General features: G+C 35.4%; 1 protein-coding gene across 1 annotated transcript in view; it reads left to right on the top strand.

The window, feature by feature from the left end:
- Positions 1 to 25,633, top strand: part of DIAPH3 (diaphanous related formin 3) — a 245,986-nt gene that overhangs the window by 101,582 nt on the left and 118,771 nt on the right. Inside the window, exons 18-21 of the mRNA XM_055702362.1 lie at positions 3,424 to 3,456; positions 6,195 to 6,290; positions 7,183 to 7,277; positions 14,047 to 14,148. Coding sequence (XP_055558337.1) covers positions 3,424 to 3,456; positions 6,195 to 6,290; positions 7,183 to 7,277; positions 14,047 to 14,148 — 326 coding nt within the window. The remainder of the gene's footprint in view (positions 1 to 3,423; positions 3,457 to 6,194; positions 6,291 to 7,182; positions 7,278 to 14,046; positions 14,149 to 25,633) is intronic.

Raw genomic sequence — 25,633 nt, 5'->3', positions numbered from 1 at the left:
TAACGCATGACTGAGTGATTATGCTGTATACATGAATTGTGCCAATTCAACAGTACCATTTTCAATATAGGAGCAACAGTGCACGTGTGCATGACTGAACACGTTTGAGGGAGGTAAGAAGTGACAATCTCTTACAAACTGCTCATAAAACTTGGGAAATACTCACTGTTGCAGCAACTACCATTCCAAAGATAGGAGTTACCAATGAACAGAAATTGTCAAAAAGGAGAGGCCTGAATAAACAGCAACTTAGGATACATTGGCAACCTTCCATTATGTTTTCCACGTAAGTGTTTTAGTGAGCATGAAGAATAGCAAGTACCCATACTTTCTAGGAGTTTGCAATGAAACTTAATGTAAAGTAATGGAAACATTTTTATTTTCAAAGCTGACAGTTAAAACTGTGAAACATTATTTATATTCCTATCATAGTTAATAGCTTCTTCATACTGATTTTTCAAGTTTTGGATATATGTAGATGTAAAATAAGATGGAGTGTGAAAGCTTTTTCATAGTATTTGAAACATAGTCCGTACCCCATTAAAGGGCTGGGTTGGATTATTAGGGGCAACGAACAGTCCCCGAGGCTAACATTTGTGTTGCTACAACCTTAGGCTGCTCTGTTTGGAAAGAGCATTGACCAGCTTCCTGGCCTCTCAGCATTCAGGCATTCTTCCTACTGATGTGGGCTGTGCCCAGTGTCCTCATTTATGCTTGTTTTTATTAAAAAAAAACCAACAGGTGTTTTCAACAACATTGTAGAATGATTTGGATCTAGTTTAGAATTTCTTTGCTGTTTTGAAGCAGATTGTCACAAATAACTGCTGGTGAACCCTGCAACTCAGTATGGAATTTGCAAGTGGAGTTGATTGATTGCACCTGTGTAGTATCAGTCTAGGAAATAGGCTTGCCGGTGTCCTTTTTCGGAGGCTAAACTTTTTGTTGCTTTGTTGCATGTCATATTGCTGAATGGTAGTTGTGGAGCAAAACCCCATGTATTCCTTGTCAGACCTCTGATTTCAACAGTGGTGAGGCGACACCTGCAGCACTGCATCCAGCTTGAGGCTCCCCAGTAAGAGAGAGACATGGACATCCTGGGGAAGGTCCAACAAAGGGTTACAAAGATGATGAAGGGACTGGAGCGTACCTCCTACAAGGAAAGGCTGAGAGAGTTGGGACTGTTTAACATGGAGAAGAGAAGGTTCAGGAGGATCTTACCAATTTATATAAATACCTGAAGGAAAGATGCAAAGAAGATGGAGCCAGGCACTTTTCAGTGGTGCCTAGGACAGACAAGAGGCAGTGGGCAGAAACTGGAACACAGGAGGTTCGTCCTGAACATGACAAAACACATTTTTTTACTGTCATGGTGACTGAGCACTGGCACAGGTTGCCTGCAGAGGTTGTGGATTCCCCTTCCATCCTTGGAGATATTAAAAAGCTGCCTTAACACAGTCCTGGGCACCTGCCAGGTGACCTCCAGAGGTCCCTTCCAACCTCAGTAGTTCTGTGATTTATAGGAAATTATTCCACATTTTTGCTCTGAACAATTAAGAACTTTTTCAGCATTTTCTATTTGGCTACCACCTCATTTGCTGTTAAAGATCTCTTTGATTCCAGATAACTTTCTGGGGATAAAGAATGCATGTCTTTCACTTGAATATCCTACATTATGGGGTACAAGCTATCATTTACTTCTAAAGAAAGGAGGTAGGCATCTGCTTTCATAACAAGATTAGGTACAGGTATATCCTTTGAACCCGTGACCCCAGCCTTGCTCTTTCATTTTTCAGTGAAGACAGGCTGCAAGATGACTATTGTCTTAGCTAAGAGGGTAGGAGAGGTGCAAGGTCTTGTATAATTTTCTATACACTCTGTTACAAAGTGATACAATAACTTTACTGGGTGTTCTTTAGATTTCTGTGTGATGCAGTTTTCAAGTTTCATCTGAACTAGGAATTCAGGCTTTTTAAAACAAAAATTTACACCTTCAAGTTCCTTTTGAAGCCTGTATTTCAAGGGTGTTCTGTTTTTATTTAGTATGATAATGTATTTTAGAAGATTTGTTTTTCTTTGCATACAGATGCACAGACATGATTTTTCTTACAACAAAGGTAATGGGTAGCAGGTTATATCAAGTACATCAAGACCTGTGGCAGAAATGGGAATGTGTATAGCAATTCATGAATGTAGATTATTTCAGTGGCACCTACCAAGAATGTAATTGTTTCAGAGATCTGCAGAGTAGCTACATAGGTTTCAATCCATATTTTTATGAAATGCTATTCTGTAGGCTTCCAACTGTGGTGTCGTATTTGTAAAACAGTCCTGTCACCACTTCCTTCAGGACTCTTAATTTCAGTCAGGTCGTCGCCACAGATGGAAGTAGTTGACTACAGTTGAATATGTGTATGGACACGTTTGATGAGACAATAAAAGCAATCTTTCCAGTAGCTGAAACTTCTTTTTGAGGTATTTGTCCATCTGTGCACTGACAACCACATCTGTTAATTTTGGAGTCATGTCCATATGGATGTGGCATCATGGAGATAAGAGGATCTGTGAATGATGGGAGATTAATTCTATGTGTTTCAAAGTGCTCTAACGCTTTGTTTCCCAGCCTGAGAGGGCAGAGCAGTTGGAGCACAAGGTGAGGCACTACTGACTAAAAATTATCTGCTTCAGATGCTGGGGCCATGTGTATGCCCCCCAGTGCAATAGATGTGGCATATAGGCAGAACTTGAAAGGATGTGTCATTCTTGATACGTAACATTCCTTTTTAGTTGTATAATGCCTGAAATAAGATGTAATTTTGAGAAAGTTAATGGTTTATTATGATGGTCCAACTTCTGGTGCCGTGAGAACTGTTTGTGCATTTTTGAGATGCCTTGGTTTAATTCTTCTCTTGTTAGTACAACATCATCTTACATCTATTTCCCTCAGTAGTCACCTCTTTTCTGCAACAGCTGCCCACTTTCACTAGGCTGCTTTCTCTTTTTCCAGTGTAAGCAGATGTTTCACATTTTCTATCTTCTGTATATTTTCCTCCCTGCTCCAGTGCCCTCCCCAGATAAAAATCTAATTCCTTATTTTCTTTGATTTCCAGTTAGTCTAGATATTTACTTCCCCTGTTCAGATCTTTGTATTAATTTGTTTGCTTTTTTTCACCCCAGTGCACTACTTCCCCTTTTTTTCTTGTTGGTAATAGAAAACAGTTTTCTCTTTTCTTTGTGTTTTTTTGGTTGTTGTTGTCATGTCCATCCCCCTGTCCCCCACCCCCCTTCTAAGTTAATAAGCTAATGAAGTAAAAATTTCTAGAGGCACTAGGAGGTATCACAGTTTTCATTGGAAAGTGCAACTTTTCCGATAGGGAAGACAAATAATATATATGCTCTACTTCTTATTGCTGCCAACTACATAAGGATGTGACCTGAATTCTCCTGAAGAAGTATCACGTAAGTTTGCAGTAATTTAGTTTGTTGTGCAGTTTTATCACTCTGCATACAATCCCTGCACGACTGCCTGAAGTATATATGTTCTGTGCTTATACATTTTTCTTCAGGATTGTGATGTCTTAAGTATTGCTGTAACATTGTGTGTAACCCCATCCTCAATGAAAATTCCAGAGGGAATTAGCTAGTTCATCTGCAGCTTTTTTTTTTTTTTTTTTTCCCTTGATTTGAAAGTTGGGAGTTAAAATAGTGCATGATTTGCTATTTTTTTCTTTTTTTATGTTTGTATATCTGTGTATTATCTCTGTTAGAAGACTTGTAATAAATAAACATTGCTTTCTAGTGCTGGAAAAGCAAACATATTTGTATTTTTTTCTACTTCACCCCTGTTAGTATCCAGTTCAAGGCTGTCAGGGCAAGTTTAAGTAAATGAATATATTCAGATAATTTAACTCTTTTTGGTTGTGACTATTAAGGAAATTGTTTTGTTTCCTGTAAAATGATGATTTGCAGAGTTCCAAGATAGCTGTAAAATATTACTGTATTTTCATTATGATTCAGATGAGTAAGACACATGGAGTCTGTGCTACAGAGATGTCCAGGTCTTCAAATGGAATCTGCATTTTTAGCATTCATAAGATAGGCAACTCAAAGTGATGCTTTTAAGAATCACTGTTTTCAGCATGTAGCTGTTAAGAAATGTCAGAGGTCAGTTAAGGTGTGTAACTGCAGGAGAAAACAGTTGTGTGATCCTGAGATCCATAGCCCCTGACATGGCCTTCTGGGTTCAGCAAGGCCTCTTCCTAAAGCATAACCAGAAAAAAGTGAAGCTTTAGTGGTAACCTCCTTTTGATCCAGCAGCTCAAATGTCTTTCTGTTCCTTTTGAACAGGGTACTGAGTTCTCACGTGGGTGGTTAAAACCTACTTCTTTTGCTTTCATGTGCATAGTGAGCAGAATGTCATTTTTCCAGGGACACAAAAATGCTAACCTTTCTGTTAAATCTGTGCTAAAAGAAATTCAAGGCCAACTGATTGTTGTGGGTAGGGTGAGGAGAAAGGCAAAAGAGGAGGGTTGTGGCTCTGTAACCTATTTGCTGGGAACTTGCCTATCAGTCCTGCTTCCAAGGTCTGCTTTATGTGTTAGCTCAGTAACTTCACTTTTCATAATACTAGGTTCTTTTCCGCATAGTAACGTGTCCTCAAGAGGAGCATTATGTTGCCTAGCAAAGGTAGAGTATTAAAACTGGTTTAGAAGGTGATTCAAATTTGTGTTTCTGCCAACTCAGAAAGGACTAGAATCTGGTTCCTTCAGTCTCTATGTGAGGTCTAAGTTCTTATCTGTGGTACTATCCTAAACAACAAAGCTCAAAGACCTCAAGAGGTCATTTAGTCTGTGTCCTAATCCTAGGCAAAATTTATTGCGCTTAGAAAAACACTTTTTGAGAATGACATAGCTCTCAAAAGATCTCTCTTAAAATTTAGAGATGTAATTTCCGTTTAGGGAAATCCTCTTGATAGTTCATGTTACATCTAGTTTTGTCAAGTGAGCTAGCAATTTTAATCCTATGTCGTCTTTACAATACTTCTCATCTATATCTAACTCCTGAAGTCAGTAGCATATGTTTGTTACAACATATTTTCTACTCCCAGATAACTTGAAGGATGTATAACTTAATTTGGAACAATCTTACTGTAAAAGCTTGGAAACTAATTTAATTTGTGAAATATTATACAGAATTAGATAACAGTAATACATTGAGTGAATAACGTTTGACAGTGCAGATTTATGCTGGGGAGAAAGAAAGAAAAGGGAAAAAAGGAAGAAAATAAAAAGGACAATCAGATTGGATTTAAGGAAAGATTTGGGTGGTTTTGGTCTTCTTGTTTGTTTGCATAGTAATTGCAATGATTCCTACGAATACATTACCAAGCCTATGCTGTTAGTTTAAGTGAAATTTGTATGACAATGTGTGAACTATGCGAAAATAATTCAACTTGCATAATACATTCCTATTCATATGAATTATTTTCTGAAAACAAAGAATAAGCTAAAATTTCCAGCCATGTTAATGTATGTTTATACAATCACTTCATTTTTGTGGTATTTTATAATAAGGTGATTACATCATAAATTTAAAATTACATCTTTTTTTGGAAGAGATAAGGAAAATAGTTGTATATTCATTTATATTCTTAGATGAAGAACCAACCCAAAATTTAAGCATTTTTAATGAGCCAGTTGTCTTTAATGATTTTGGTGCATATATTTAGACAGAAGTGGTCACAAAAATGCTTAAATTTTGGGTTGGTTCTTTATTGCTCAGTGTGGAGACATACTGAAATATCTTCTTTAAGATTTGTTATTATTAAAATCCAGTTCAGGATGCTCACCTGGCCGGGGTGACTGAGATATGTTTCATGGTATTTTGACTATGTCTTTTATGACCTTAGGCCATTTGTACAATTAACGTCAGCATCTTCACTCAGTTTCTCTCTATATACAAAAAACAATCCTGTTCTAGAAGGCTAACATGCTGACAAATTTCACTGAAGAGCAAAAATATTGAGAATGCAAAGAAAAAATGCAAAACCTGTGTTTTGTTTTTTTGTCTGTATGTTCTGATACATTTTTTCTTTGTAAATTCACTACACTTCATAGCAAATATCTTTTCTGAATTCATTAGTGTTTTCTGTTAATACTAATGGTTAACAATGAGTGTATTTATGTTTACTTTGACAGTGAAAAAAGAGGATGAGGATTTGGAAGAAAAGAAATCCGTTAAGAAACGAATCAAAGAATTAAAAGTTTTAGACCCAAAGATTGCACAGAATCTGTGTAAGTAGTTTCTGATTTTATGGCAAAGTAATGTTCCATAAAAATTTCTTTCTTGTCCAACTGCCTGGTTAGCACTTTTTGTTTAAAATGTGAGAATTTGTGCGTATTTGTGTTAAGCCCAAATATGTGAGTTAATACAACTGAAACATGTTTTAAAAGACCCAGAAAAGAGTTAATTATCCCCTGAGATTATTCTCTTATGTATATATTGAAGTACAAGCGTACGGCTTTACAACTATTTATCTATTTATATTTTCAAAATATACATCAAGCAATGCTTCCTGTCCCCTGCCCCTGGCAAGAAAGACAATAATGTCTACAAGATATCTGGCCATCTCTTGTATACTTTATAGAAAGAAGGCAATACACAGTAATGTGCAGTAATATGCAAATAATGATGCTAACGTTTTGGCAGAGAGGAGTGCTGTAAAGAATAGGTTCCTAAATTGTGGCAGAGATAAAATAAGAAAAGATTGTATTACAGTGAATGAATAAACACTGTTTATAAGAGTATTTTGGTTTTTAACTGTTTATATGGTTTTGGCTGCTAATGGTGCTTTTTAAAGAGAAAGCTCTGGCAAGACCATTGAAGAAAGAAGTGTAATTGTCACCTCAACACAAAATACCATAACAGCAGGGATTATCCTGCAAAGTAGACTTGTCACTGGCTGCTTATGGAGGTCTTCCGTGATGCTGGATGTTGTGCATAACAAATGGATGAAGGCCAAAATTGTAAAACAGTAATTAAAAATACATTTTAAATTCTTATCTCTTATCTGTATTAATTTGCATACTGTTTGTTAACCTGTACATGCTATAGCCTGTTTAATTGGTGTTTTGTGAGAGAGTTGTCATCTTGCTTTCTTCATTATGTATTAAATCTTTGTTTTAGCAATTTTCCTTGGCTCTTTCCGAGTGCCTTATGAGGAAATCAAAATGATGATATTGGAAGTAGACGAAACACAGCTGTCAGAGTCCATGATTCAGGTAAGGAAAATGACACTTCAAATCTGAATATTTCAGGGTAAGCTTCTCATTAAATAGAAACCTGTAGTTAAAAAGCCTCCTTGTGGTGACGCAAGTAGAGACGGACTCAAAACCACTATTATCTGATTGGCTGGGGTCAGACAAAATGGACCTTTATTATTTTTACATATTGCTTATATATCTTAGATAGTACCAGGTGGCAGGCGCTGATAGGCTTTCTGTCGTCTTCTTGCTTGCTGTTGCCATTACATCCGTATGCTTCGGTTTTAAGTTCCGGGTTTTCACATCCTGTTTACATACTTGACATTTTTGTGGCTGTCTTAAAGGTACACAACTAAGTCTTCAAGGTCAACTAACTCATCTGCAGATTCGCTGCAGACCCCCACACCTCCTAACATAAACTTTTGGCTAATCACTGCAAGAAGCTTTTTTTCCTGTGAACTGTAGGGGATTTTTATATTTGTAACGCTATTTTTTTAATGAAAGGAAGTGAATTTAGATTCTCTGTTTTCTGCATTCATATTGTCCACATCTAAATTGAGGTTTTTGTTTGGTATATAATTGAACAGCATATGATACTCTGTTTCTTCCCTAGTTGCTATTTTTCTCTTTAATTTGTTTCTACCTCTATCTCATCTGCACAAATCTGTTCTTCTGGTTAAAAACTAGATGGCAAAAGGTTTGGTGTTTGGTTTGGTTTGGTTTTGTTGGCTTTTTTTTTGTATTTTTTTTCCCGTGTCCTGTTAGAGTTGTTATGATCCAGGATCTTGCCTTAGGGCATCCACAGTGACCACTTGTCTTCTCTAGGGTTGATTTGGATGATGTTTTCCCTTTCTGTATTATTTTATTCAAAGCACAAAATCATTATGGTTCTGTGTGGAGATGAAAGAAACTGAAAGTTCCTTTTGTTGTTCTATGCACAGTGTTATTTAAGGGTTGTTAAGTTGAAGAATGTCATAAAATAATTTAAATACAAATACTTCATTGTAGAACCATGGAAAAAAATAATTTGGAAGGGATGTCTGGAGGTCACGTGATCCAAGCCCCTGCTTAAAGCCAGGTCAACTAGACCAGGTTGCTCAGGGCCTTTTCCCATTAAATTTTTAATATCTCCAAGGCTGGAGGCTCTGCAGCCTTTATGGACACCTTTTCCAGTGTTGAACTACCCTCATGGTGAAAACTTTTTTTTTCTTGTTTATCTAATGGGAATTTTCATTGTGACCTTGGCCTTCTGTTGCACATCTACAAGAGGAACCTAACTGCATCTTCTCTGTACCCTCCGGTTGGGTACCTGAACACCACATTAAGTTCCCCTGACACTTCTTTTCTTACAGTTCAACAAACCCACTTCTCTTCTCCTCACCTTGCCTGTTGTGTGCCGTGTTCCCCAGTCATCTTGGTGGGCATCCATTAGATTTTCAAAGTTATGCCTTTAGACTAAGATTGTCTGTCTTTTGGACAGGACTCCTACATGTTGTGATGAATATCAAGTTATTGCTGTTGTGGCTTATAAATGTCAATTTAAAATAATTAGTATCAATCTACTAGTAATGTGGCCTAGCTTTCAATTACAGAGAATTTAGGTAGTCAGTCTCTACAGTTTACCTGGAAGTGAGGTAGAGACATGGATACTAGTCTCTACTCAAACATGCAAGAAAGGTAAATTTAGATTTTTTAGAAACATGCTTTTTGCAGGAATGTTGATTAGTGAAGAAAGAAATACAGGTAATAGTGAGGCACAGAATCAGTTCTAACCCTACGGCTCTTTGAGATTCATATGTATGACTTGTACTGCAACATGTAGCAATTTGTACTCAGAGGTCAAAATGAAGCAACTTTATATTTGTGCGCTTAGCTTGCAAAATAAATTTCCAACATATTGCAATGTCAAAATAAGGTCCAGCTGAGGAGGCTATGCAATGTTTAGAATGCTGCTGTTCTTCCCACAAGGGGGAAGTTTAAAAGATCTTTAAACGTTGAGCTAATTGGACTTGACTTTCCTTTCTTCATTGAAGAATGAGATGTTTTCTCTTAAACAATGTTTGAAGTAACAAACATGAGCTGTCATCTCCAGTGATGGTATATATAATCATTATATAATTGTCTGTATTTTGTTCAAAGATGCCGTTAATATTGGCACTGAAACTATTACTTTGAGGTTATTAGCATGAACAGAGTGACTTACACCTCTAAGCTGTTTGTTTATTCTAGTTTGCACTTACATCACTTTTTCAAGGTTTTTTTCATGCTCAGAAGAAGTATGATTTGTATCTTTATTTTATTTTATTTGGAATAGTAGTAAAAATTCTCTAAAATAGCATGAAAAGCTGAGAGATGGAATATGCTATGTTGTTATGTGGCATAGTAGTTCATATAGTCCATGCTTGCTCTGAGACTCTTTCCCATGCTGTTTGACTTCAGCAATGTTTTTCAGTTGTGAAAATTTAGCTTTTTAATGAAATTAGGTCCTCAACAATATCATGAAGCAGCCTGTATATACTAAATAAATATTATATATCAAAATTATGGAAAAATGGCATCTTGATAATTTTTATACATACTAATTAAAGAACGCAATACCTTTTTTTTTTTTTTGCATCTAGGCGCCGGGGAAAAACATCATCAAACTGTTAATAGGTAGCTAATTAATGGCATAATTTTATGTGAACATTTGGCAAATACTCTATCAGTTGCAGTAAGTTAGGAAGAAAAACTTTACTTTCATTGAGAATTGTTTACTACTTTTTCCTCCTTTTTACTAATGTGGACTATTATTTCCATTTCAATGGTATATAACTTGGGATAAAGAATGTCTAATTTCCTGTGTATTTAAAACAGCTAACACAACCTAACCCCATTTTATTCTCTATGTAATTGGCATGGTTAACAATATTAAGAAATACTTCTTTGACACTATGCTGATAACCTTGTGGCTCTTTTAATTGGTATTAACAGTAGAGTAAATTGAAAGTCAGTGCATCCAGTAACATCTCTATATAGTTTTTGGCATCAGAATTGAGTCTTAAATATTTTTGACAGCATTTGAGTCGTCTTGTGTTGCTTTTGGAAGGGACTGAACGATTTTACTTAAGAAAAGGGTAAGAAAAGTTTAACAGCCAAATGTGAGGTGAGGAATAATGTCCTACAAGAGGACAGTGATGTCAGCAGCTACTTTGATTGAGTGAAAGTCAGCGTAATAGAATACAAGTAAAAATGCTCACAGTATCCTGTATGAGCACAGTCATAGGTATAACAAGGCATACTCTTAAAAGGATGGCAGGTCCCACGTATTGGGGATTTTTAAGGCATATAAATGATTCAAGAGTATAGATTGCATTTTTTTGACAAATGATTGAATACTTGCAAGCCTAAATCAAATGGAAAATTCAGTAGAACTTAGGCTCCAGATTTACTTTGCAAATTTGGATCTAGTCATTTTTATGAAATGATTTCATCCAAGTTTCTTGTTTCTGGGTAAAACAAGCCTGTAATAACTTTGAAAAGGGGACCATCTGAGTTTAAACTCAAAAAAGCATTTAAGACACCCATCTTCCTTTGGAAGTGGTAATTTGCTTCAAAAAATTGATATCTACCTTCACATATGCCTAGGTTACTAAATACATTTAATTATCCAGTTATATGACTCTTTCTGCCTTTAAAAACCTTCACAAGTACGGGTGATGGCCACGCTATGAAAATATGGTGCTGTGTTTCTTGATTCTGAGAAGAACAAAAGCATACGCAGGTTTGCAAGCATATGACTATTTTTATTTATTTATGTAAGATACCTCAGATAGTATGGTACTCCTCCTTTCCAGAAATGTATTGCTTTCATCAATTTTGTGTAGCTTTAAATATTGCTCAGTGTGTCTTAATGTCACAGTTTCTGAAGTTAGAAAATTATTCTTAATCCTACTCTTTTTATGCTTAAGAAATAAAATATATTCTCTGCCTCTCCTCCATCTCCCTCACTCCCTGCTTTTCCCTCTCTTCCTGCCCCTGCCCCGTTAGAAATTAAATCTAGTTCTGAAAGATGTAAAAACTCCAAAAGTCATATAATCCAGATGATCATTGACTAATTACTGGAATGTTTCTTAGTCAAAATTCTTTCTCATACTTGATCTCTGATATTCAAAATATGTTTCATCTCTAGTAGTTCAAAAACTTTATCTGAACACCATAAAGCTGGCTTTGATATCAGCGGCTTCTTAATTTGTTTGTTTGTGTTTTTTGGTTTGTTTTTTTTCCTGACACTCAATATTGAAAACATTCATACAGCACTTGACTATTTCTCTTTTTTGAAAGTTTTGTGGGCAGTTTTTCTGTATGTGAAAATTATTTTACCATCAAACAACATTTTAATCTCAGTAAAGTTTAAGGAAATGTAGTATATTATAGAGGTGGTTATATGGATGTTGTATATCAAGATGATAAATAAGTGGGTTATAAATTTCTAATTTAAAATATATCTTTTTATGCTTTGTACCCTTTCATTTTTGCTCAATGTTACTGATTTAGTGCTGGACATCTTCATTCATAATTAACAAATGTAATCTTTTTTACAAAAATATTTTCCAAATGTAATTAAGTTAAGGATATATATGACTACTGTAATAAATCTTTCATGTTGAAAGTCAGTCTGGCCATGTCCAAATGAAGCTCCATAAAATTTATGTTTATTTTTTTTTAAGCATCATCGTTCGCACATTTTTAATAGTTCTCCTATTTCCCTACCAAAATCCTTATCAGAGCACAGACACTGTATTGAAGCAGTCTACTCTTTAGCTATAACTTACTCTTTTTTTGGTTTATTTAGACTTTTGCTCATAAGTCTATCTTTTCTTATTGCCTGACGTAACTTTTGTGATAAACTACTTGATCCTTTGCATATGACAAAATACTGTAAAACAAATGACTTGTCATAGTCCTGAGAATCAAAGTAGGGTTTCAGTTCTTAAAATAGTAGCTAGTTTTGCACTAAAACAAAACAGTGATAAAGGATTGTCTAGGTCTTTTTATCCTCTAGAAAGAAAAGGTTTGATAAATGCTAAACTATCATAAAATGACAATTGTTAAAACAGCTAAAAGACTTGAGTTATAAAAAATTAAAAGTAGTAGTATTAAAACAAAACATTCAAGCTGCTTTTAAAAACTTTAACACTTTGGATACATCTGTTCTTTAGTTACAACTCTAGTATTTTAACTCTGTAACAAGAGGAATATCTATACTGCAATCCAAGGGTGCTATTGCAACTTCAATAAACACATGGAGTTAGCTTTGAATTAGCTAATACAGCTTCTGAAGATAGTATAGCCACTGGGTTGACCACCAGTTTAAGGATATTTTTGGGGTACTAGTTGGAGTTCAACTCTTTCTTCTTAAGTTAGGGAAGTATGTTAAGCAAAGTGTGGCTATGACTTTTCATCTCTCTGGCCCTGGAGGGAAAATCAGTATGTCCTAACTGGCTGAATTTCCTGTAGAAGAGGAAATTAGGAACTTTTGTGGTTAAAATCAAGGTTTTTTTAAGACTTTCAGATGGAGATCCTGTTTGCTACCATAAGTAAATTCTTTTTTGTGGATTGTATATCACTAAAGCTATTTATTTGAAGAATAATAAAACAGATTTTGCCTTAATTGTCGATCTCTGCCATTTCCATCAAGTAATGGGGAAGTGATGGAGTTAATCTTTCTGATAATTTCTTGAAATATTGTACTAGGTGGTGAGATAGCTGTGTTTGCTAGATCTTACTCATTGACAGAAGTATTGAATCTCTATTTCAGTTGAGAAAAGTGATCTTCCCAGTAGACCAGGGAGTGTTTTAAGAAAGAACACACTCTCTCGTTCCCTTTACTATGATGGAGGCTTAGCTACTGAGTAACCAGGAACACAAGTCATAATCTGAGAAAGAAAGCAGGCTAGGGGGACCCCAACTATTATCTAGTAGTTATAGTAGTTGTCTTGGGAAGGGACAGAACTGAGCTACTGACTCAAATTATATACCATAATTAAATATTTGAGAAGCTCTCTACTTCTAGAACCTCAGAATAGCCATTTTTAGGCAACCTAGCTGATTGTAATTACAGTGGGAATTAGGGGCCTAAATTTAAGTGTCTATACATAAACATAGGTGTTGAAGTGTTCAGGAACCTCCAGGGAGTCTGAGGATTCTTCAGCTGATCAGATGGAAGTAGCATGTTTAGATTCCCTTACCTATGTTCACAAGACATTCACTTGTGTAAATGTTCAGGCTCCCCCTGGACTCCTGAATTCAGCTGAAGCTGAGTCCCACCTCTGAATTCCTACTTCTGGCAAGTTTTCAGGCTAAGTAGTGTGTAATGGGTTAAAGCTGTTGTTTTGAAATACTAGAAAATAAATTATCAGTTTTCAAAATACTTTTTGTCTAGCACTAATAATTCTTGCCATCCTATAGATGGATATGTTACACTTGAAATACTTGTTCTGTTTGCTTCTTGGTGTTCTGTTTGCATAGTTCCTATCAAGCATATTCCTTCTTTAAAAATAATGTTTAAAAGAAGACTACAGAAATGTTTGTGGAATCAGCAAAATATGCTTGCTAGCAGTATGGACTCACTTTTTACGCTCTCAGTTATGTTAATTTGTGTGTTGCCCATTTACATTCTGTCTTCAGGGAGGAGTGTTGTCTTCGGAGTATATGGTAATGATGTATATGTAATACCATTTGGCTACAATAATACAAGCAACATAGAATCTGAGCTTTTTTTAATCTATTTTATTTTTCTTAATAGAATTTGATAAAACATCTTCCTGGACATGAACAATTGAATGCATTGTCCAAGTTCAAGAGCGAGTATAATAATTTGTCTGAGCCGGAGCAGTTTGGAGTTGTGGTGAGTTCTGTTTTGTTATCACTTTTTTATTGTCCATTCCTGAAATACAGTTGTGATATAATATTAAAGAAACAATACCAGCTGCTCCTTCAAAGATGTGAGGAGGTTCCAGACTGGCAGAAGAGTACAAGTGCTGCCTTTTAGTTGACTTTTAGTTGACATATCCATGGATGTGGAAAGCCTGATTGTTGGAATATGATTGTTGGAATTATTTGGGATTCTCTTTCTCCAAAGAAGTAATTTAGGTTTTTGTAAGAAAAAAAAATAAAAAAATCAGTAGTATTTTCTGTGGCAAAGTTTCACTGGGAGACACAGAGCTATTTTTGAATTTCCACAACTAAAATAGTTTGGCTTTACTTTTGTTTGCATTAATAAGTCTTAACTTTTCAGTGATGTTTACTACACTAATGTTTTTCTTTCTATTCTCCATGTATATTAGAAGAAAATACTGTAGTTATCATCATGTTAACATATTCTGTCTCATTCCTCCTATGTTTTTATAGTACGTTTTGTCAAAGGTACTTGTAATCTTTTTTTCCATTCCCAGAAGGAAAATGCATTTATAATATCTCCCAGGTTGAATTAACAAAGGAAGACTGGAAGAGAGAAAAGAAAATGCTGCTAGTTCAGTGTTGGCAGTTGACGCTTTTTGTGGAAATACAGTTTGGAAATGATTTCTATATAGCTCATAATTAATAATTTTTAATTATTTAATCCAAACACAGAAGAAGGCTATTTCTTGAGTGCATATATCTATATAAAGTCTTTGATTTCTTTCTCATCCGCTCCTAGCATTTCAAGCTAAGATGGTCATTCTTAGCTTCATCTTGGAGGATTTACCTGGGAGAGAATAAATCTTTTAGTTATCTGTGGGCTTCAGGAGAGGGAGTATTGTGTCTTTGTAACAGTAGGCACTTGCTGTTGGTAATTACCTGTGTGGGTATCAAATAGCTGTACTTAACTACTGGAAAAGCTGGAGTGCATGTATGGGATATAAGAGCAGCAATCACTATTATGAATCAACTTAAGAATCGTAGAATCATTTGGGTTGGAAATGACCTTTGAGATCAAGTCCAACCATTAACCCAGGACTGCTAAGTCTGTCACTAAACCATGTCGCTAAGCACCGCAGGTAGGTGTTTTTTTAAAATACATCCAGGAACGGTGATTCCATCACCTTCCCGGATTGCCTGTTCCAATGCTTGATCACCCTTTCAGTGAAGAAGTTTTTCCTAATATCCAATCTAAACCTCCCCTGGTGCAACTTGAGGCCATTTACTCTTGTCCTATCACTTGTTATATGTGAGAAGAGACCCCATCTACTTACAACTTCCTTTTAGGTAGTTTTAGAGAGCACTAAGGTCACCCCTGAGTCTCTTGTTGTCCAGGCTAAACAACCCCAGTTCCCTCAGCTGCTCTTCATAAGACTTGTGTGCTAGATCCTTCACTGCCCTTCTCTGGACATGCTCCAGCACCTCTGCATCCCTCTTGAAGTGAGGGGCTCAAAGCTGAGCACAGTATTCGTGGTGCGGCCTCACCAGTGGCGAGTCCAGAGGCACAATTGCTTCCCTTGTCCTGCTGGCCATGCTGTTTCAGATACAAGCCAGGTTGCTGTTTGGTCACCTCAGTGCACTGCTGGCTAATGTTCAGCCAGCTGTCAACCAAGACCCCCTGGTCCTTTTCTTCTGCCAGGCAGCTTTCCAACCACTCCACCCCAAGCCTGTAGCATTGCATGGGGTTGTTGTGACCCACGTGCAGGACCTGGCACTTCTCTATGCTGAACCTCATACAGCTGGCCTCGGCCCATCAATGCAGCCTGTCCAGATCCCCCTGCAGAAGGTTGGTCTCGTTTTGAAACACCAATGCATTGAATTGGTGCTGGTTACAGATGTGACATAGGCAGTTGTCTTTGAATATAGGTACTTGTAAACCAAGGCTAGTTCTGAAGTGATGCTTTTGCTGAAAGATGTTGACCCTGTTCATTTACCATCCATCTTAACAAGAATGACAGATATTGTATATATAATGTAATGTTGATTTCTATGTTTTTGGGAGTCTTCTAGCTACAGTTTGGAAGCCAGAAAAAAATTAGGAACACCACCACGGTTTTTAACACTTTTATTTATTTTCCAAAGTTTTCATATATAGTTTTCTGATTAAAGCCAAATTATCAATTTCTCTTGGTCCAAATGTCTTAGTTACAAAAGGTAATGAAATATTTTTGTTTTAATTTCTTGTTGAGATTATATCACATATTCAAGGGATCTATTTATAGTTCATCCTGATCTTAACCTTACTTTATATGATTAAATTATCACCACTCTGAAAAGGTTATTGAATAAAATCCTTAGAAGTATTCTCCGTCAACAAAAAAAATCTAATCAGAATATTTGTTGTTTTATAAGATGTGAAACTAATGCTTTCAGAACTTCTGTTGCTTGCAAAGAACAACAAATGTCTAAAATGAGAGAAATTATTACCTTTTCACTTGTTTTGATGTATGTGTTTCCTCAATTCAGCAAATAGAAGTAATTTCACAAAGGTAGGTTTCACACTGGCAAGTTTTAGGTTTATTTCCAGTGTAGTTTATATTGCAGAGCTTTAGAAAGAGAGAAACAGGTTAGCAGTTCAATCTACCATGTCCAACTGTATTTAACTTTTTGGTAGTAAGAATTGGTAAGAGGCTGTGATAATGATTATTATGTTGGAAACTGTTCTCCAGGTGGAAATTTTGGTTTAAATCTGTAATTTCATAAGTGAGAGTTCCTACGTTTATTTACTCAGTTGTGCTAATCAACATAAAGTTAAGATGCATCAATATATTAATGTCTGTTAATAAAGAAGCAGAACCAGAAACCACCACCACAACAACAAAAATCTAAACTCCAAAAGAATCACTGTAATAATTTAAAAAGATAATTTACATTAACTTAAATTGTACCTTCTGACTTGTCCAATTCTCTTGAGATTTTCCATGGTTCTGGGCTTTGAATGTTTTTGTTTTCTCACTTGCATATTATTTCTCATTCTTGAACATGAACTACTACTGCAGCTGATGTACAGCAGACATTAACTGGGAATGCTTGGAAAATATAGCCACATCTATGGTATAGAACGCCTCTTATCTGATAGAAGAGATAGTCTCACTTTCATCTTCCCTCCACAAATTTCTTCAAAACCTGTAGGGTGAAACAGCTATGTTAGTTTCTACAAACTCCTTCCTTGTTCTCAAAGTAAGTCTTCATCTTAAATGCCATTAAAAAGTCTGATGAAATTAGTAATCAGGCATACTAGGTTTAGTCTGGAGTCTTGCATGTTCAAAATGTAATTAATACATTGTAATACATACATTTCCTAAGAATATATTTCTTCATAGGCCCATATCTCAATCAGTATATGAGATTGGTGGTGCCTTAGGAATGAAATTTCCTTGTGTAATGAATAAAAGCTGTTGGTAGAGTTCCTGGCTCATTTGATCTAGAAGTTAAAATGTTTGGAGAAGAGTTGATGAAGGACAAAAGGAAGGGGGGATAAAGATCCGTTAGGAAGAGTGAGTATAAAAAAGCAAATAAAGCAATCTCTTCCATTTCTGCCTCTACCATAGTCTTTTAATATAAATCTGGCTGACTCAGACATTTAGATAATGCTGTGAAATAGATAACACGGGATAAGAGGAGAAAGATAGTAATGAAATATTTTACAAAGACTTTGTCGAGTTCTATTTTCTGTTTTTGTTTCCTGTGGTATTTGGTGCCACAGATGGCAAGTCTTTCTGTGCTTGTCAGAACTGGACCCTCCATGTAAATATTTTGGGGTTTTATATTTAAGTTTTATGTAAAAAACAAGCATTAGGTTTTTTTTTTAAAAAAAAAAAAAAAAAAAAGTGTCTGTTCTGGAATTTTGCTTTATAAATGCTGCACTAATATTAAAAGTTCATGGTTTTCCAGAAAATTTAATATTAGATAACTGAAAGAGTAGATTGCTGATGTAGAGAGATTTGTATGTATCAGTCTTACTGAGAAAACTTCAAGTGCGCTGTTCTGAATAAAGTAGGCTAAATACAATGCTTGTCCCTGATAACCTTGTTTCAAACTCTGTCTGCCAGGACGACAGAGATAAACATGTCTAAACTCAGCAGCTTCATTTGAGTCCAACAAATTGCCGCAAAATGCCAGTAAAGATGGATTCACATGAGTAAATTTGACCATAAACTGGACTGGCTGAGGAGTAGACACCTATCTGACCATGCCAAATTCTTCTAACAGTAATATGTATGTAACTGTTTCATTGGGAAAATACTTATACAGGACAATTACATGCAGGGTTATGCATTTTAATTGAATTTGTAAAATACAGAGTTAAGTAGCAAGCATATTTTCTACTTTATTATCAAGAAAAAACATTGATTCAAAAAGAGGTATTTAAAAATGTATTCCACATAAGCTAAAGCTTGCTTTACTACTTTTATTTTGTATTTGAACTTCACTCAGCTGACAAATCTGGTTTTTGCTCTTTAACAATGCCAGACTTAATACAATTTGGCATACTAACAACAGTAATAAATTTGTAATTTAGTGTGTCAATTTTCCAATTGATAGGAGCCCTAATACTAAATATGAGATGTCTTTTGGAAAGAAACTTGCCTTATGGGGAAAAAAAATGTTTAATTTTTGCTGTCATTAAACCATTGTAACAGGTGTTATTTTTAATTTTAAAGAATAATCTCTAGTTTTAATTCTTTCAGAAAGACTCCTGTAGTATTTGAGCATTTATTAGCAGTATTTTTAATACCATATTATTGTCTATGCGAACAGTATTCTTACTATTTTACAACTATAGAATTGGCTATCCTGATCAGTTTTGTCTAAAAAGGTACTTTAGTTGGCAAGCAAAAAGAGGTTTGCTTAATAACCAGCCAACATTCTGTGGTCTAACTCTTTTCTGCTACATGTGTTGTTATGAGTAATAAAATTTCTGAACATAGTTACACACATTTGTGATACTCAGTTCAGTCACATTACTCCTTTAATTATTCCCATTTCAGCACTACCTATGGGTTACTTTGTAAATGAGGTTATATTTTAAAGCACCCCTGCAAGTTAATTCAAGATTTTCTTACATCTTAAGTAATCAATTTTAGTCCGCTGTCCATTTGCTGTGTGTTTTGAAATTTGGTAGTATTTAAATAAATGTAAAATTATCTAGTGTAAGACATTGATTGACTTGTATTGACTGACAAGATGCAACATTATTGGTAGACATTTTTAACTGTTAGTTATTTCTTTCAGACAAACTTATTCAGTTAGATGGGACTGTCAGTGTGATGAGAAGAGTTAGACCAGTAGCACTATAGGTCAAGTTTTCTGGACATGGCCCAACTGATTTGATAATTTTTTCTTAAAAATTTAGGCAGTGTGATAACTCAGTAAAACATTGCATTAAATAATGAGTTCTTGTATCTCAAGAGTTGGTGGAGTTTCTTCCCTGAAGGAACAACCAGGTTCCCACTGAACAGTGCAGGTGTGTGTTTTCCCTAGTTTTCCATGCAAAGCATTTAAAAAACCCCAAACAAACCATACAAAAAACAAACAAACCACCCCCACCCCTCCCCACACACACACCCCAACCAAAAATACACAAAAAAACCCCAAATCCTGTCATTAGGTGCAATTCTTTTATTGTCACTCCTTGTATGCTTCTAGTAGAGATGACTTCAGAGAACAAGCTACAATCACTTTTTAACAGGAAACATTCTCCATTTCTCTTGGGGGGAGTTTTGAAAAAGTTGGTCTTTTTTACTTTTTGAATATTGTATGCATTTGCTTTTCATCAAAGTTCTTCAGTCTTGTTCAAGCTCTTCTATATTTGGTTTTATTCTGGCTGGGGAGCAGGCTGAGAACTCATTTCTTTGAGAACTCCTATTGGCTCAGATAGGAATCTTCTCAGTACAGCTGGTTTTAGTTTTGGTTGTTTTTTTGCTTAAAAATACTGGTTTATGCTTCATTTTTTGCTATGCTTTTCAAATTAGGAGAATCAAACTTAAACACACAATACAAGACTTTCAAGCTTATCTTTTAGGTGAGTAGTGTTGTGTTGTTAAAGTATTTCAGAGCATTCAGAGATCCTATGATTAACGTTCCCCTAAAATTGTGATTAACGGAATGACTAAACTATTTGTCTCCCAAGGAAGAGTCTAAGTAGTGAATAAATGGTTTATTAGTCCTTGTGTGATAATGAAAAATTTTGTAGTGGAAACCTTCCTTTATCTTTCTGGCTTAGAATTCAAATTCAAGATTTGGTACTCAGGAAGAAACAGCTAGACATGTACCGAGATACTGGCATCCTGAGACTGTTACAGTATTGTATGTTTTACTTCAACTAAAGTTAATAAACTTTTATTGTTGGCCTAAAGACATTGAGGTCATGACTCTAAACAGTTCAGGTTTCCTTCATGAGTGTGGCTTGTGGTGGTGCTTTTTTTATTATTATTTTTTTTAATTTTATTTTGTAGTGACTCTATAGGTTCCTTCTGTGATTTCTGCAATTATTCTCTTCTTTTTACATTATTTTGCACTTTCATGTTTTCTGTTCATTCAGCAGTAAGTATAAAATAAATCCTTTATTAACCTTATCTTCTCTTCCAGACTTTAGGTTTTCTTCAGATAAGCTACTTTATTTTCCTGGACATTTTTTCTTTAACTTAGTCCAGGCTGTTGTCTCAGAACACAGATATTATCACCTGTTACTGTGGAGTTTGGTGTTTGATGTTACTGGTTTTTTTTTTTTATGCTTGCACACATCCAGGAGCTATTTTATGAAAGCTATTTAAATCTGTTCATCTTACTAAGCACTTTAACTTAGCTTCATAGTGTTATCTTAAGTTGATGTTGTTTTGAATGTGGTGTGTTGTTGCTCAGATTCTAGATGAAGTATGCTTGTACTTGTTCAAATTTAAATATACAATTGCATTTTGTTTTACTGTACGTCTGGTTTTGTACTTGGTTTTACTTAGTGCTAAAAACTTCCTCCTAAAGGAATCTAACCATATTTTCTTGGAGGTTTCATTGATTATGACTGATACTGGGTGATATATTCTATAAAATTTATTATTGGGGAAGATTATCTTTGTGTTTAGAAATGAGTAGTCATATGACAGCCTGCTTGCAATGTCAGACCCATCCGAGATGAATGGGCTTTCGGCTAAGTGGTTATCCTGGTAGGTGACTGTTGTTTGAAGATTGGATTTTTTGGTGGTTTTAATTTTTTTTTTGTCCTTGTGCTTTCTCCAATTGGCAGTATAAGTATTATGTCACTTGAGGATTTAAAGCATAGAACAGTGTTGATTTGTTTTGCAGGTATTTTTTTTTTTCTACTGAGAAAAAACCTATTGGTTTACAGAATATTATTTTTTAATTTTGGATTGTAGCCTCTGTCATTGTATCAAATAAACAATATTGACATTACTAAATTATCTACTCCTTGAATCTCATTTGTTTTCAGTGAAGTTGATGTAATAGTTACTAGTTAGATTTATTAATTGTGACTGATACTTTAAATGTAGTTTTCTGTTTAATGGATTTTCGTTGACGAGCTATTGCCATACCACTGTTCAAGCCTTGCTTCTGAGTACAGGTATATAATTGGCTTTCGTCTGAAACAAAACCCAATGTATTTGCCATCAACAATGATGCTTTGCATTTCAGACATCTTTCTCCAAAGTCTTTTGTTCTTATGTAGTCTTACCCAGCCCTAGAAGTTTTCATTATACCTGGGGTATACAATATAGCCTATTTCTTCGAGTCTTTTGCATAAGAGATGATAAAGGTACTGAAACACTGAACTATTTTGCTAAAATTTACTGGGCAAAGAAATAGCTGAGTTCTTGAGGTATACTGATTAAGTGTCTTTCTACTACACAAACAAGATGACAAAACACTGGAGAACCATTGCATTCCTTTTTGAATTTGTCTGTGATTCTTCCTTTTCTTTGTATTCATAGTCCAGGAGTGAACTGGAAACCACTAGCAAGCTTTTGAATATTGTAAGAATGTGGTAATTAAACTCACATCATGTATCTTCTAAGTTTTTTGAGTATTCTAGTGAAAGAAGAATTTTAATCACAGAAATAATACATTAGAAATAAATGTTGGGATGCCAAGCCAACAGTTTAGATTTTTTTTAGAAGTAAAATGAGAAGTAATAACAAAATCATGATTTATCCCAGTTTAAGAAGGTATTTTTGCTAAATAACAAATGAGATTTCTGAAGTAAATGACTGGACTCTGGAAATCATTGTTACAAATAAAGCCTTTTTTTAACCTCGCATTTTTTGTTTGACGTTTCTAAATCAGGCCTGGGCAACTGTATGTTAGCTACAAAACTAGTATTTATTTAACTGCACTTTTTGTGCTGAACTATGCTACGTATCTTTTTTTTTTGCAAAAGGTTTGTAAAAGAAGATTGGGCATTCGTATAAAGAATTTCCTGCCCTATTAGAGCAGCATAAGGTAATTCCTTTGTTTGTATGACAAAAATTGAGGAGGAAATTTTCTGTAGGACAAGTCTCATGCTTCAACCATCTGCAGTATTTGTGTCTGAAACACCTAATATTTAACTCTTATGTCCATTGATTCATGTAACAGTTTCTTTTCTCTTACTTTCTGATGATCCCAGATTTTGTTGTCAGCTCGATTTACAATTTTTAAATCTTTTTTTTTCTCTAATGCAAACAGTTTGGCATTTAGTTTGTCTGTCTTTGCAAAATACTTATCTTTAACTCAGTTTTTTTGACAGGTAGAAACACTTTTCCATGTACTCTTATCTCCATTCATGCTTGCAGTAACTTCTTTTTCTCTGATTTTACTTCAAAACTTGGTCCGTTGCATACTCTTTAGAATACATCTCACCTGTCATTTAGACATTCACTCTGCTGTATCAATATATCCCATGACTCTTATCCAAATATAAGTGTAGCTATATTCTTACTTATCTTTATCCCTGTTACAGCAATTATAGTTTATCGTTTTCTTGTATTCCAGTGTTGATTATGAGCTCTTTGCTGGTTTTTGTCCTTCTATCTTCATCATTTTTTGTATTTCAATTTTCTTCTCACCTTTACTCTCTAGCTGGTAAAAGTTCCTTACCTTAATTGTGTGGAATTCTTAAAGGCTGGGCTCCTTCAGAAGTGCATTGTACAAAGGAGTGGTCCTGTCTGTGTCTGGAATTCTCAATTGCTTCTTCCAAAGACGGAGGCCTACTAGCCTTGAATGTATTTATTAGTCCTGTTGCTGTGTCCTTTTACTGAAGCCCTGACAGCTTCACTGTTTCTGTTTTTGCTCATAGTTCCAAGAAATACTGGACAATTCCCTGCCAGAAGTTGAAGGATTTCTCTTATTTACTTGCACACAATTATATTGTGTGCTGTTCTAGCTGTTGCTTGATCATCTAGAGTTTCAGCTTCCTTTTGACTTTAATGGTTTTGTCTGGGTAGCATAAGATTATGTCTGTCTTCAACATTGATGACCATGCATCGTGTGTCCAGTTACAGCTGAGACAGAAACCAATATGCATGCATAGCTGTTTTAGCTGTGAGGCTGGTTGCTTAGATAATGTTTGTTTTTTCCCCGTTTTAGTACAGCTGTCAGGTATTGTGTGGCTTTCCAGGAGCAACAGGGCCTTTCTCTGGCTATGTGAGCTAAACCATCTAACGTTCCTTCAGTTCTACTCCATTAGGGTATGTTTTTTCCTTTGGAGTCCAGGCATGGGCGGTGCTCTGTCTTGAGTCCACTGTTGACACACCTGGGGACAGCTCAGCTTTTCTTCTCTCTTGCTTAGGCCTTCTGAAGCTCCCATCTGACTGCCAAGTGAAGGTGCTGGTAACTTCAGAAAAAAATAATGCTCATTTAGATATTCTCTTGAGAGAAAATTAAAAGGAAAACACCACCATGGGTGATCTCAAGAGTAAAAAGCAGGTAAAATAAAGGGATTTAGACCATGGAGGTACAGTTCATCTTCACAGGAAAATAACTTGCGGATGACAAAATAGAAGAAAAATACGGATATGTAGGAGATTTATTGGTAAACATGACTTGTAGAGTAGCTTTTCCAAAAGAACTCTTACAAACCTTTTTTGACAACAGATTATTGTGTAAATAGGAAGTCTAAGTTAAATGCTCTTCTGAGTTATTGTTAACAGTTGTGTAGGACTTTTTGAAAATAAGAACAAAGAGAACGGCAATCACTTGCTCAAATCATAATAAAAAATGTGATCCTATATTACATTGGTATTAATTTCAAGCAAGCAAGGTTAGGACCTTTAAAGATATATAGTGTGAGAAAAGAAATAATATATATTTATTTGAGAGACTACTAAAGAGTTCATTATAATTATTTTTAATAAAGCTATAATACATATGTGATTCAACATTTGTTCAGTGCTTTTTGAATTCAAGCGCTAAAGATTATCTTACTGTTCATCTGTATTAATTAGATCTGAGCCTGGGGATTTTTTCTGAGATACTAAAATTGTAAGCGTCATGAAGCAACTGATAAGGACATCTTATTGCTTGCTTGTTTGAAATAAACTTTCTGAACTTTCTTCTAAGTTGAAGGATAAATGCAAGAGAGAAGTTTACAGTAACTAAAGCTTTGAAGTTTCAGGTTTGCATGGGAAAATGAGCCATAGAAAAAAATCTCTTTGAGATTTTATGGAGAAGGAAAAGGGTTTTTTTATGTACAAAATCTTGATATAAATTGATTTTTACCTGCTTGGTACCTTATAGATTTAATTAACTTGTGATATCATACCCACATTCTTCAGAGCACCACCATATGCATGTCCAAGCATTCTGGCCAGGATCACAGAGGACAAGTGACTCTGAACAACTTATTATGTCTCTGTCGTTGTTCTTGATTGGTGACAGCATGCTTTTTTGGACAGATCTTACAAATGATCAGAAGTCATCAGTTGCTATGAGGTTGTCTTTTCTCAGAATCTCCCATCTTCAGCTTCTTGTAAACCTTGGCCAGGTTGCCACCTAGTGTTCTCTTTCCCTTGTTTGGAATCTATGTTTGAAATACATACTTACAGTTTGCTGGTGGGCTAATAAGTAAATGAATAATCATAGGGTATCTTGAGTTAGAAGGGACCCATAGGGTTCAACAAGTCAAACTCCCTGTTCCTCACAAGACTACCTGACACTGGATTATATGACTAAGAGCATTGCCCGGATGCTCTTTGAACTCTGACAGACATGGTACCATGTCCACTTCCCTGAGGAACATGTTCCAGTGACCAACCACCCTCTCAGTGAAGAATCTTTTCCTAATGTCCAGTTTGAACTCCCTTGGTGCAGCTTCATTCCATTTCCTTGTGTTCTATAGCTACCCTCCTTGAGGAAGTTGTCAACTGCAATAAGGTCACTCCTCAGCCTTCTCCAAGCTAAGAAACCAAGTGATCTCATCCACTCCTCAGGAGTCTTGCCAA

Source organism: Falco cherrug, chromosome 2, assembly GCF_023634085.1.
Source record: "Falco cherrug isolate bFalChe1 chromosome 2, bFalChe1.pri, whole genome shotgun sequence".
NCBI classification, from domain to species: domain Eukaryota; kingdom Metazoa; phylum Chordata; class Aves; order Falconiformes; family Falconidae; genus Falco; species Falco cherrug.
The sequence above is the reverse complement of the archived record's forward strand: the minus strand, read 5'-3'. Positions and strand labels throughout refer to the sequence as shown.